The sequence below is a fragment of the Plasmodium gaboni genome, chromosome 5 (assembly GCF_001602025.1).
Source record: "Plasmodium gaboni strain SY75 chromosome 5, whole genome shotgun sequence".
Taxonomy (NCBI): domain Eukaryota; phylum Apicomplexa; class Aconoidasida; order Haemosporida; family Plasmodiidae; genus Plasmodium; species Plasmodium gaboni.
Window position 1 is genome coordinate 323,727 of NC_031485.1, and position 13,437 is coordinate 337,163.

General features: G+C 19.0%; 4 protein-coding genes across 4 annotated transcripts in view; 3 read left to right on the top strand and 1 right to left on the bottom strand.

The window, feature by feature from the left end:
- The window catches only part of PGSY75_0509700 (hypothetical protein), a gene marked incomplete at both ends in the record, with an annotated part of 1,824 nt that extends 1,026 nt beyond the window's left edge, over window positions 1-798 (bottom strand). The window contains 4 exons of the mRNA XM_018784379.1: window positions 1-73; window positions 179-247; window positions 377-568; window positions 710-798. The exon at window positions 1-73 is cut by the window's left edge and continues 269 nt beyond it. Coding sequence (XP_018643034.1) covers window positions 1-73; window positions 179-247; window positions 377-568; window positions 710-798 — 423 coding nt within the window. The remainder of the gene's footprint in view (window positions 74-178; window positions 248-376; window positions 569-709) is intronic.
- A 2,077-nt stretch (window positions 799-2,875) lies between these two features.
- Window positions 2,876-7,704, top strand: PGSY75_0509800 (phosphatidylinositol 4-kinase; the record flags this gene model as incomplete). The annotated part of the gene is made up of 4 exons (XM_018784380.1): window positions 2,876-6,835; window positions 6,937-7,252; window positions 7,384-7,472; window positions 7,606-7,704. The coding sequence occupies 4 exons, from the start codon at window positions 2,876-2,878 to the stop codon at window positions 7,702-7,704; spliced, it is 4,464 nt and encodes a 1,487-aa protein (XP_018643035.1).
- A 953-nt stretch (window positions 7,705-8,657) lies between these two features.
- On the top strand, window positions 8,658-9,602 carry PGSY75_0509900 (hypothetical protein; the record flags this gene model as incomplete). Its single annotated transcript, XM_018784381.1, has 1 exon — window positions 8,658-9,602. The coding sequence occupies one exon, from the start codon at window positions 8,658-8,660 to the stop codon at window positions 9,600-9,602; it is 945 nt and encodes a 314-aa protein (XP_018643036.1).
- A 738-nt stretch (window positions 9,603-10,340) lies between these two features.
- On the top strand, window positions 10,341-13,437 carry PGSY75_0510000 (hypothetical protein; the record flags this gene model as incomplete). Its single annotated transcript, XM_018784382.1, has 7 exons — window positions 10,341-10,452; window positions 10,683-11,930; window positions 12,096-12,385; window positions 12,461-12,686; window positions 12,772-12,966; window positions 13,142-13,275; window positions 13,402-13,437. Coding segments are annotated over 7 exons (2,241 nt in total), but the record flags the coding sequence as incomplete, so codon positions are not given.

Consider the following 13,437-nt stretch of genomic DNA (forward strand, 5'->3'; position numbering starts at 1 on the left):
ACAATAAAAATAGTACTTGAAATCTTTTTCCACACTATATTCATTTTCAGATATTCCATTTATATTTTTAGTTCTTAAAAATAAAAAATATTTATTATATATATATATGAAAAGATTAAAAGGAATATAAATAAATATATAAATATATATATATATATATATATTTATTTATTCTTACATATCTTCTTCAAAAACAGTTCCGTTGTTATACGATTCGTGATTGAATATATCGTTCATGTTATTATTTCTAATAAAATGAAGAAAAACATATATTATATATATATATATATATATATATTTATTTATTTATTTGTTTATATTTCATTTGAATATTATAAAACTTGAACAACAACAACAAATAAAAAAAAAAAATTACTGTAAAGAATTTATATTATTTATCTCATTTTTTGTCAATTTATTCCACTCCATATTATTAAAAAAGTCTGAGTCTATATAATTGTGTGCAATATTTAAGCCTATGCTATTTAATGTATTTGAATTATTGCTCATCGGTTCGTCGTATATATTTTGTGAGGTATATAAACTTAAATAATTTTCTAAGGCCTCACTTCAGACAATAAAAAAAAATGTATATTTATATGTATACTTTGGTTTATATGAATATAATGAAATTTCTTTTATAAATAAATATACTCCCATATATATATATATATATTAAATTGATGATGTGTTTTTTTTTTTTTTTTACTTTTTATTTGAGATGTCTACATTAATGTTAACATCTTTTTCATCAGTATTCTCGAGAAAAAGTAAAGAATTTAATTGTTCATGCTCCATCATATATTCAAAATTTAAAGCAAGTTAATAAAACCTGATGAAGCATAATACATATATATGTATATATAATTGATGACAAAAGAAGTTAACAGGTATATATACAAACAGTACTCATATAAATTCAACAAAAAGTTAAATATATATTTTTTTACAAACAACAAGAAATATAATAATATTAAAAAAAAAAAAAAAAAAAAAAAAGTTCCAAAATTCAAAATATAAAAGGGAAACTTAATATTTATGGGTGAAAAGAATATTGCCATATAAAAATTATAAGTAATTTGTATTAAGAATAAAAAAGAAATATAAATAAATATATGTAAATATATATATATATATATATATATATATATATATATATATCATTTAGATAAGATGGTGTATATACCTTATTCTTAGTGCTATTAAAATTTTTTTTTTTTTTTTTTTGCTGTTTGGTAAGAGGTTTTTAATTAAATATTAAAAAAGGAGAAAAAGGAAGGATAATATATCATAAAAATTACTAATACGTATTTAAAAGTAAATATTTATTTTTTTTTTTTTTCATATCCCTTTTGAATATTTTAAAAAAGTGAACCATAATATGATTTAATTTTCCATTTATATATAATTAGAAAAAAAAAAAAAAAAAAAAGACCCATTGAAATGCTCTATTGAATTTTTTTATAAAGAAAAATATATAGATTACACCAGGTTATACACAATTATATAAAAAATAAAAGAAAAATTTTGGACAGGAATATAGAAGACAATAAAAATTAATATATATATATATATATAATATTATATATTTAATAACCACCATCTTTTATATTATTACACATTTATTATAATGTAGAAAATTATATATTCATTAATATAGAACAAGAAGAAAGTCAAATAAAATATGGGAGTATATAAAAAGATGACGAAATATCAAGGTAGTTTATTAACAATAATGAGGAAAAGAATCTAATCAATAAATATAAATATATATAAAATATATATTTTTTTTTTTCATTTGAACAAATTTGTATTTAGTACTAATAATATACAATTGAAATTTCTAAAAAAAAAAATTAAATAAAATGATGTTTTTTTTTTTTATACATAATTAAATACAATATAAATATATATATATAATATTTATATTAAAAAAAATATATATATATATATTACATTCTTTTTACAGTGATAAAGTAAATTTTTAAATATTAATAAAAAAAAAAAAAAAAAAAATATACATATATTATATATAATCATATTTATAATGTAAATATAAAATTTTTTTTCCTTTTCAAAATAATTTTTTTTTTTTCCCATTATATATAAAATAAATATAAATCTATTATATATATATATTATATATTCGCATTAATTAAAAAAAAAAAAATAGAAAAATCTTAAAAGAAAAAAAAAAAAAATTGATAAAGTAATGACATAAATTATTGATAACAAATTGAAATTTTGAAATAAGTGAAAAAAATAAATATAAAAAAAACAATTCTGAATTTTTTTTTTTTTTTTTTTGAGGAAAATGAAAAAGTGAACAAAATTTTTATATTATATTATATATATAAATATATTATATATATATATATAATAAAATATAACATAAAATTATGTATTATGTTATTATAATGATATAAATTATCCAAAATTGAAACATATATTTTTTAGAAAAAAACAAAATATTATATAATAATAATAATTATATATATATATATAATCAAATAGAAAGAAAAAGTTATAATAATATGAAAAATAATATTTAAGGTTTTTTTTTTTTTTTTTAAAAGTAAATTTTTAGTAATTGAAGTTATATCAAAAGTATTATAAAAATGTAGTTATTATATTAAATATAATATACAATATATTTTTTTAATTTACTAACAACCTCATCAAATGTAATAATTATTTTATATATACATATAATCCTATTTGTTATATGTGTATATGATTCTGCTTTATTTATATATAACATATGTATTTTTTTATTAACATTTAATTTTTTTTTTTTTTTTTTTTCATTTTTCTTCTTTTTTTTTCAAATTGTGATAAAAAAAAAAAAAAAAAAATATGATCTATATATATTATAATGGAGGATGATAAAGATAACAACATAACAAAAGAAAATCTGAATGACGTTGAAAATAATCAACTTTCTATAATAGAAGAAAAAAATATAAAAGAGGAAGAAGTAAAAGATGGGGGGGGAAATGTTTTAAAAAATGAAACTATATACAAAAATTTATACAAGCATAGTTATAATACGCAAGTATATAAAGATGAAGTGACACATATTCGTTTAAGAAATAGAGAAAATAAAAATTTGGATGAAAATAATTCGGATGGTAATAAAAATGTAAATAAGAAAAAAGAGTGTGTTGAGATAAATATGAATGAACGTATTGATAAAAAGGAAGATGGTGACGATGGTAGTGATGATGATGATAGTGATGATGATGGTAGTGATGATGATGATAGTGACGATGATGATGACGATGATAGTGACGATGATAGTGACGATGATAGTGACGATGATAATAACAATGATAGTCACATCAATAATAATAATAATATTTCATCACATAGCGAGAGTGAAGAAAATATAAAAGACCATACAATAGTCACGAACGATGAAGAAAAGAATATTAAAATAATTGAGATGTATGAAAAAAAATTAGAAAATGAAGAAATAAAAAAAAAAAATAAAGAACAAGTTAACCAAAATAATAAAAGTCAAATAAGAGAAAGCATTTCTAAAATTTTTAAAGAATGTCCTACATCAAAACCGAAAATAATTAATGAAATAAATAAGGAAACAAAATATGATAGTAATAATAATAATAATAAAAATAATTTTAATAATAATTATTATAGTTGTAATAATATGAAAGAAAATAATCATATGCATGGAGATAAAAATAATATATATGGAAATAATAATTATAGCGATTCTGAAAAAAATAAAAGTAGTGATACAGAAAAGAATAAATTAAAATTGAATAATAAGAATACTTTAAAAGAAGGTAGTTTGTTAAGATTATTTAGATGTGAATATTTTGATACCCATTTACATATAAGATATTTATATGATAGAAAAGAAGTTGGTGTACATGAATATTTAGTTAATTCTTTATATACTCAAAGAAAATATGAAGATATATTATTTTATTTACCTCAATTAAGTCAAATATCTTTAGTAAGATATGAATCTTCATCTCTTTATCGTTTCTTATTAGAAAAAGCTAGTAAGTCAATGCATTTTGCCTTAAAATTATCTTGGTTATATCATTCTATAGTTGAAGATAATTCTAGTAAATATAAAGATTTAGCTCAACGAATGATACAAGAAATTGAAATGGCTGTTGTTAACTGTAAACCTTTAAATAATGAATGTAAGTCTTTTGAAGAAAATAAACAATCTTATCTTCTTGATTTGGCTTATCCACTTTTATTCAAAAGAAAATTTATTTTAAAAAAAATTAAAACTAATGAAAAATTAAACAAAATAAAAATGTATAATAAATACCTTAACAATTCATATAATTCATATACGTTAAAAAATCTACATGCTAGTAATCCAATAGAAAGTGACACTACATCATTTTTACGTAATTATAAAAATTCAAATGATAATACACCTTCTCAAGGGACGAATAAATATAGCAATGATGATAACTGTAATCTAGAGAAGAGGGAAGATAAACAAGATATTCAAAATGTATCTGCAGAGGAAATAGATTTAAGTAAAAATCTAAAGGAAGTTAATACGTTAGATGAAAATAAAATATCACATGAAAATAATCATTCAAATAATCAATCGAATAATCAACCAAATAATCAATCAGAAAAAAAAACACCTATATTAAAAAGAAAGAATTTAAAACAAGCACATACAACACCATGTCCTAAACTTCCTCCTTGTTATATTATAAATTCTGGCTCTTTATCTATTGCTAGGGCTAAAGTAAAATTACCTAGTACTTATTCTAAATTAGGTAATCCTTTAAGTTTTTCAAAATTTTCACTTCCTGATTTTAATTATAGTTATGATATGATAGAAGAATTACAACAGTTTTTTATGAAACAAAGACGATGTGATTATTTTAGTTTATTAAATAATTTTATCAATTTACTTATATCAGTATCTAATTTATTAGCTGCTGAGCCAGATATAGATCTACGTAATGAATTATTAAGACGATTTATATATTCTTTAAATAGCTGGATGAATATGAGAAGATGTATTGTGGCTTGTTGTGAAAATATTTTTGCAATGACAGGTTTATGTATCCCATTAGAAAGTATGTCTTCATCAACTTATAATCATGATACAAATAATCGTTTAAGTTATAATAATTTACAAATATTACATTTTAATAATGAAGAATGTAAAATATTTTTCTCCAAAAAAAGAGCACCATATTTATTAATGTTTGAAGTTGCTGATTTGGATGAGGATATAAGTCATATTTCTGATAATATTTTTTATACCAAAAAAAGTTTATTTTTTAATCAAGATAATAATGATAATAATAATAATAATGATAATAATAATAATAATTACAATTATAATAATAATAATAATTACAATTATAATAATAATAATAATTATAATAGTGATGTGCAAAGTAAAGAACCAAAAATTGTAAGACAAGAATATAGTAGAAAGAGCCTCATTTTGTCAAGAAATTTTTGCTGTTCCAAAAATTATGGATACCATGAAGAAAATATGAATACCTTCGATTATGAAAATAGAATAAGCTTAGAAGACAAAAAAAAAAAGAACAGTAAGAAAAAAAAATATGCAAAAGAACAAGAACAAAGTAATAATGAAAAATTAAAGGATAAAGAAAAAGAGAGAAAGAAAAAAAATATTTTAGATTTAAATTCTTTAAAAATGGAAGATATATATGTATATAATTGTATTGTAAATGATTTGAGAAGAGAAAATTTGATATCCTTTACGTCAAAAGAGGATGAAAATATAGCACTTATAAAAAAATGTCTAGGACTAAAAATGGTAGAAAAAGAAAATGATGACAATGATGATGATGATAATTATAATGAAAAAAAAAACTTTGAAGAACAACAAAATGGAAATTATAATAATGATAATAATATTTATCATGATGAAAAAAAAAAACTTCAAACAACAAATGATAATTTATCATCGTCATCATCTTTTGGTGTTAAAAAAAATTATTTATTAAATTCTAGATCTGTTTCAATGCCAAGTTATTTGAATAATAGCGTTGAAAAATGTGATACGAGTTCATATGATAATACAAGTAATAATGTAAAAACATCGATGGAAACTATAAGTAGTGGTATAGATGATATTCTAGTTGAAAAAAATATAGAGAAGAATGAAACATATGAAGAAATGAAGAGAAAAAATTCAAATAATGAATTTATTGATTATAATGAACATATGGTAAAATTATCTCCATATTATGCAAGAACAAATCATAGAGAAAAAAATAAAAATGATGATATTAATAATAGCGATGATGATGATGATGATAATATAATAAATAGTTATAATAATAGTATGAATAATAATACTTGTAATAATAAACAAGATAATACAATTAGTAACTTCCCAAATAATATATTAGATCTGAGTGAATATTTTAAACCTGAAAATTATTTAAATGAAGAATTTAAAAAAAAAAATTCCAAAATTATTAAAAGATTATTATGGGGTGAATTATTTGAAGAAAAAAAAAAAAGAATAAGAAAAGTATCTCCTTATGGAAAATTAAAATCATGGGATCTAAAATGTGTTATAATAAAAGGTGGAGATGATTTAAGACAAGAACTATTAGCTTCACAACTAATTAAACAATTTAAAATTATATTTGAAAATGCTGGATTACCATTATGGTTAAGACCATATGAAATACTTGTAACAGGTTCAAATTCTGGTATTATAGAGTATGTTAATGATACGTGTTCAGTTGATTCTTTAAAAAGAAAATTTGGAGCAGATAGTATATCGACTATTTTTAATATTGTCTTTTCTGATTATATTTTTGAGGCAAAAAAGGTAACAAATAAAAAAAAAAAAAAAATATATATATAAATAAATATATATAAATAAATATATATATATATATATATATTCATATGTATATATAATTTTTGTAGAACTTTATTGAGAGCCATGCTGCGTATTCTTTAATTTCTTATCTACTCCAAGTAAAGGATCGACATAATGGAAATTTACTCCTAGATTCAGATGGTCATTTAATACACATAGATTATGGTTTTATGTTAACTAATTCACCTGGTAATGTGAATTTTGAAACATCCCCATTCAAATTAACACAAGAATATTTAGATATTATGGATGGAGAAAAATCAGACAATTATGAATATTTTAGGAGACTTATTGTTAGTGGATTTCTAGAGGCTAGAAAACATTCAGAAGAAATTATTCTTTTTGTTGAATTGATGATGCCAGGTAATTTTTATAATGCCCATAAAAGTGGAGCAAACATTTTTTTATTACATAAATGTTTATATATATATATATATATGTGTGTATGTATATATATATATATATGTATGTATATTTCTTATTTTCCTTTTCAGCTTTAAAAATACCATGCTTTGCAAACGGTACACAATTCTGTATAGAATCCTTGAAAGAAAGATTTATGACCAATCTGACAGTCGATGTGGTAAAAAAAAAAAAAAAAGGAACTAATTTATTTATTGAAACAATCATAGATATGTTACATAAATATACATATATATATATATATATATATATATAATATATCATATATTTTCATTTTATTATTTTTTCTTTAGTGTATTCAACGAATTAATGCCTTAATTGAAGCGTCCATTAATAATTTTCGAAGTGTCCAGTATGACTATTTTCAAAGAATAACAAACGGAATTATGTGAATCATTACAAAACAATCTTTTTATTATTTTGTTAAAAAAATGTTATATATTAACCAAATTAATATATATATATATATATATATATATTATATATATATGAAGAATTAAAATATTTATAAATTAAATTTTAATAAAAAAAAAAAAAAAAAAAAAAAAAATTAAGGAATTAAATTAAAAATATATATTTTAACAGTTTTATAATAAAAATATTAAATATTAATTTATAGAATGTTTTTTTTTTATTTTCGTATTATTCTTTATATTTCTTTTTTGTTTATATATATATATTATATATATATTTAAATATATGTGTAATACCTTTTATGCGCATTTAATGTGTATATATAAAAAATCTACTATACAACAATATATTGATATCTTTTTACAACAAATATGTTTAACCTCTTTTTTTTTTTTTTTTTTTTTTTTTTTTTTTAGTTTGTATATGAATATCTCCATTTTATATATATATATAATAATTCAAAAAATACCACCATGATCATAATATATATATTTTGTTTATTTATTTATTTAATTTTTTTTTTTTTTTTTTTTTTTACTATTTATTTATATATATATTTTTTTTTTTTGTCATTATATTTATTGTGAAACCAATTTATTATTATTTTAAAAAATACAATTTAATATAAACATTAAAATTTGAATATAGTAGTAAAGGTATATATAATTATATACATAAAATGTATATTTGATATGAGTAAAAAAGAAAAACATAATTAATAACTGATCATTTTTATGAAGTAAAAAAAATAATTATATGGGATAAAATATATCTCATAGTAAGTGTTGCTATTAATATGTGAATAAATAAATAAATAAATATATATATAATATACCTATTAATTTATTTATTATTTTTTCTTGTTTTTGTTACACCTTTAAATGAACCTGGTTTATAGTTTGATTTACTTTTTTTAATTTTGTTGTATAAAATGTCAGAAAATGAAAAAGCTTCATCAAGTGACGAGGTAGCTGAAATTTCTAGAAATAGATCTCATAAGAGAAAGATAGATGAATTATATATACAGAACGAGATTGATAAATTAAATGTTGATGAGTTAGTTCAACCAGAACAAAACAATGCTTTAAAAAAAGTTATAAAAACAGATAGAAAGATTGTTATAAATTTAGATGATAAAATAACAAAATTACAAAAATGTTGTCAATATGGAAAGCAAGTATCTAAGATTATAAATTTCAAAGCTGAAGGATTAAGTACTATATCATTAAAAGAAAAATTAAATTTTATATTAGATACGTTTAATGAGAATTTTTCTGATAAAACAAATAATAATAAATTAGATTTTATAAAAGTATCTAATTATTTTAGTATGAATACATTTTCTTACTGCTCTTTAAATTATGATACTATACCTTTACATTTATTTATGTGTAATAATGATAATTCTTTTAATTTAGAATTAAAAGAAAAAAAAAATTACAATAGATCAAAACAAGTAAACAAAACATATAAAAAATTAAAAGATTATGAATATGAAAAAGGACCAGAAATCAAATTAGAAACATATGAACAATCAATGAAATTAAAAGATAAATTAAAAGAATTAGAAAAAATAAAAAAACATGTACACTTTATAAATTTTATTATAGATACAGATCCTATAAATGGTTATAATGAAACTACCTTTAAATTATTTTTAATTACTCTACTTATATCTAAAGGACATGTCGAATTCTATAAAAATGAAAATAATATACTTTGTATTAAATCTAGTAATATTTTTGAACAAAATAATCAACAGGAAGAATATATATATGATCAAAATAAAAACAAACAAAAAAAAAATCAAGCCCTTTTAACTTCATGGTCTTATGATAAGTGGAAAAAATTAGCTACACACATAAAAGATAACTAAACCATACAAACAACCTCTAATAATATTAAGCTTAAAAAATGTATTTGCATAGGTATATACATATATATGTGTGCAAATATGTAAAATATTGAAATATATCTCAAATATATATATATATATATACATATATGTATGTATATTTTTTTTTTATATATTATATTAATTTCTTTTTATTCATTTTAAATCCAAAAATGTTTTTCAATATATATATATATATAGTCTCCCCTTAATCATTCTGGTTTCATATTATTAAATATATTTATTAATTTATTAATTTTTTAATTTTTTTAAAGCTTTTTTTTTTTTTTTTTTTTTTGTCTTAATTTTTTTGTAAAATGTATTAATGGTAAAGATATGTTTATAATATCAATTGTACAAAAAATAAAAATAATAAAACAATGAAACAATAAATTAATGAAATAGTAAAATATTCAAATATAAATAAATAAATATATATATATATATATATATATGTAATATTATTATTATTTTACTTGTTATTTTTGTTATACGTTATATTTTTTCTGGCATTATACAATTTAATATATATACACAAACATATTATGCTCCCTTCATAATTAAATTTAACACAAAATATTACACATAAATAAATAAATATAAATATATATATATATATATAATACATTTAAGTGTCCTTTATTTTTTGTAGAGATAAGATAAAGGGATTCATATTCATAAATATTCAACCTACATATATTAGTACATTTTTTTGTTCAAATGGAAAATTATATAAGGAATAAAAACGAGGAAAACCTAGAATATATAAAAAATAATATAGGATATGTATTAGCAAAATCTTTATTGTTAACCATAAAGACAGACACACAAGGTAACAAATAAATAAATAAATATATATATATATATATATATAATATTTATGTGGGGGTCCATATTATCTATACTGTTACAAAATAGATAATAACAGTTGTTATATATTTTGTTCGTACCCTCAGAGACATTTAAAATAAACATAATATATATATATATATATATATATGATCCTATAATTGTATTAATACATTTATATATTTATGTGTTTTATGTTCACCTATCTTTTAGCTCCCCTTTCAATCATAAGGAAAAACTTACATAATTTTGCATCGTTTAATGAAGAGAAAAAAAAGAGAAAGGAAATTTTAATAAAGAAATTAAACTCGAATAATATAAAAATACATGATGAAATAAATAAAAACTTCACAAAAAAAACGATGAAAGATCTTTATCATTTTGTAAATAATGAAGACGTAATGGATATAAATGCTTCAAATGAAATGTTGTGTTTAATGAAAGATATTTTTGAAGTTGAAAATGTATATATAGGAAAGAAATATATAAAAGAAGGAAAAAAAAAGAAAAAAAACAAAAAGATATTTAATTATAAAAATTATATTGTAAAATTTTTTAATACAACTGAAAATTGTGAACTTCATAATCAAATATTATGTAATGAGGATGATATTAATAATTTATTTATTATTTTAGATAATACAAAAAAAAAAAAAAAAAAAAAAAAATTCCGTTTTGAAAAATGTTTTATATTTAATAACTTTATAAGAGGCAGTTATACATATGATTCCTTTAATGATAATTTCTTTTCCTCTGTTAATCCGTTTTATGCAAATGTAGATTCTCTCAAAAGGTTGAAAAGTAATATAAGGACAAGGAAACAAAAAATTAAGGGGAAAGAAAAGGAAATTAAAAAGGGAGACGATGATGAGGAGGAAAAAGAAAATGAAGATGATGATGAGGAAAAAGAAAATGACGATGATGAGGAGGAAAAAGAAAATGACGATGATGAGGAGGAAAAATCAAATTATGATGAAGAGGAGGAAAAATCAAATTATGATGAGGAGGAGGAAAAATCAAATCATGATGTGGAGGAGGAAAAATCAAATCATGATGTGGAGGCAAAAAAGAACGATGGTGATATCGAAAAGGAAGAAGATATCAGTAACGACAAAAATAATAATGAAAAAGAGATTAACAATAAAAAGAAATATAATAAAAACGATATTTCAACACATCCTCATAAATATAATATAAAAGAGAATACTGAGAAAGATATACTTAAAATCCTAAATTTGAATCTTACATATGCATGTATATATATTTATGAAGTAATGGAAAAAGAAAATATGTTTTTATATTCGTATATGAAACCTGGAGACTTTTTATCTATACCTATTATATATTATACACATTATAATATGAATTTCTTAAATGAATTATATTTATTTAAAAAGAATAATATTCTTAATAATAACACCAATGTATATAACAATAATGAAGACAACAAAGAGTTCTATGGTTAAAAAATTAATAATATATATATATATATATATATATATATATGATACATTATGTATATAATACAAAATTTGTAAGGTAGATATATATATTATTCTTTGTGTATAAATATGATTATATAATATATATATATATATATTTTTTTTTTTTTTTTTTTTTTCAAAGAACATAAAAATGATAGTGCAAAAAACGATAGCATGCAATATGATTATAATGACGAAATGATAGAAAATAAAGAAGATAATAAAAATGAAGTTTTTGTTTTAAAAAATAAAAAATGCATACAACCAGAATTAAAATTTATAGATGAAAATAAAGTAGAAATGTGCCTATGTTTTGATAATAGAGCAAGTACAAATAAAATAAAAAAAAAAGAAATTATTAATATTATTCACTTTTCTTACTTTCTAATTACTCGTATATTCCTATATGAAAAAAAAGCGATAGAGAAGCAAGTAATAAAAAATAAAAATGTATATATAATATATATTTATATGTGTTTATTAATATATATATGTATATATTGTCAGGTAAATTTCATGATTGAGAATGAGTGTGGAGAAGAAAAACATTGTATTGATAATTTAAACGACAAAATAAAAAACATAAAATATGATAATATTATAAATAAATATAAAAATATATTAGTAGATCATTATTACTTCAAGGAATCAAATGAGTTAATTAAATATGTGTCCCTTTTTCTATGGATACAAAAAAAAATATCGAAAAATGAAAAAAAGATTTTTCAAATTAGTAATAAATAAATAAACAAATAAATAAAATAACATTCGATATATATATATATATATATATTATATGTTTATATTTGTTCTTATAGAAATGATAAAAGTTGAATACAATAGAAAAATTCTCTTCACTTTATTTACTACATATCTTATACTCGAATATGACTATTCATATTTCACTTTTTTAAAAAGCATAGATAGTTATGAATGGGCACAATTAATATTTCATATAAATAAATATTTTATGGAGAAACTTATAATGTTTAATCCGGTTATATGCTTTGAAGGTTATAAATAAATTATATAACAAAATGAAAATACAAATGTATATCATATATATATATATATATATATATATAATAAACCTAGACTTATAAATATTAATAAGTGTGTATCAAACACACATGTGGTAATTGTTTATATGCATCATTTATCTTTTATTTTTATTTTTTTTTTTTAAAGAAAAGGATATATCTAAGTTACAACATATAAATGATTTAATAGATAAATTGGCTTTAGTAAAAAATAAGAAATATCCAAACCATATGGAAAATATGACTACATATGGAATATCCTTACTAAATTTCTTTAATCAAGTATTAAAAAAAAAAAAAATTTATATAAATATATATACATATGTATATATGTATATAATAATTCGAACATATAATATCATATATATAACATATTCATAACATTCTGTATTATTTCTATTTCCCTAGGTATCTCTTAATATTTTAAATGAAGTTATAAAAATA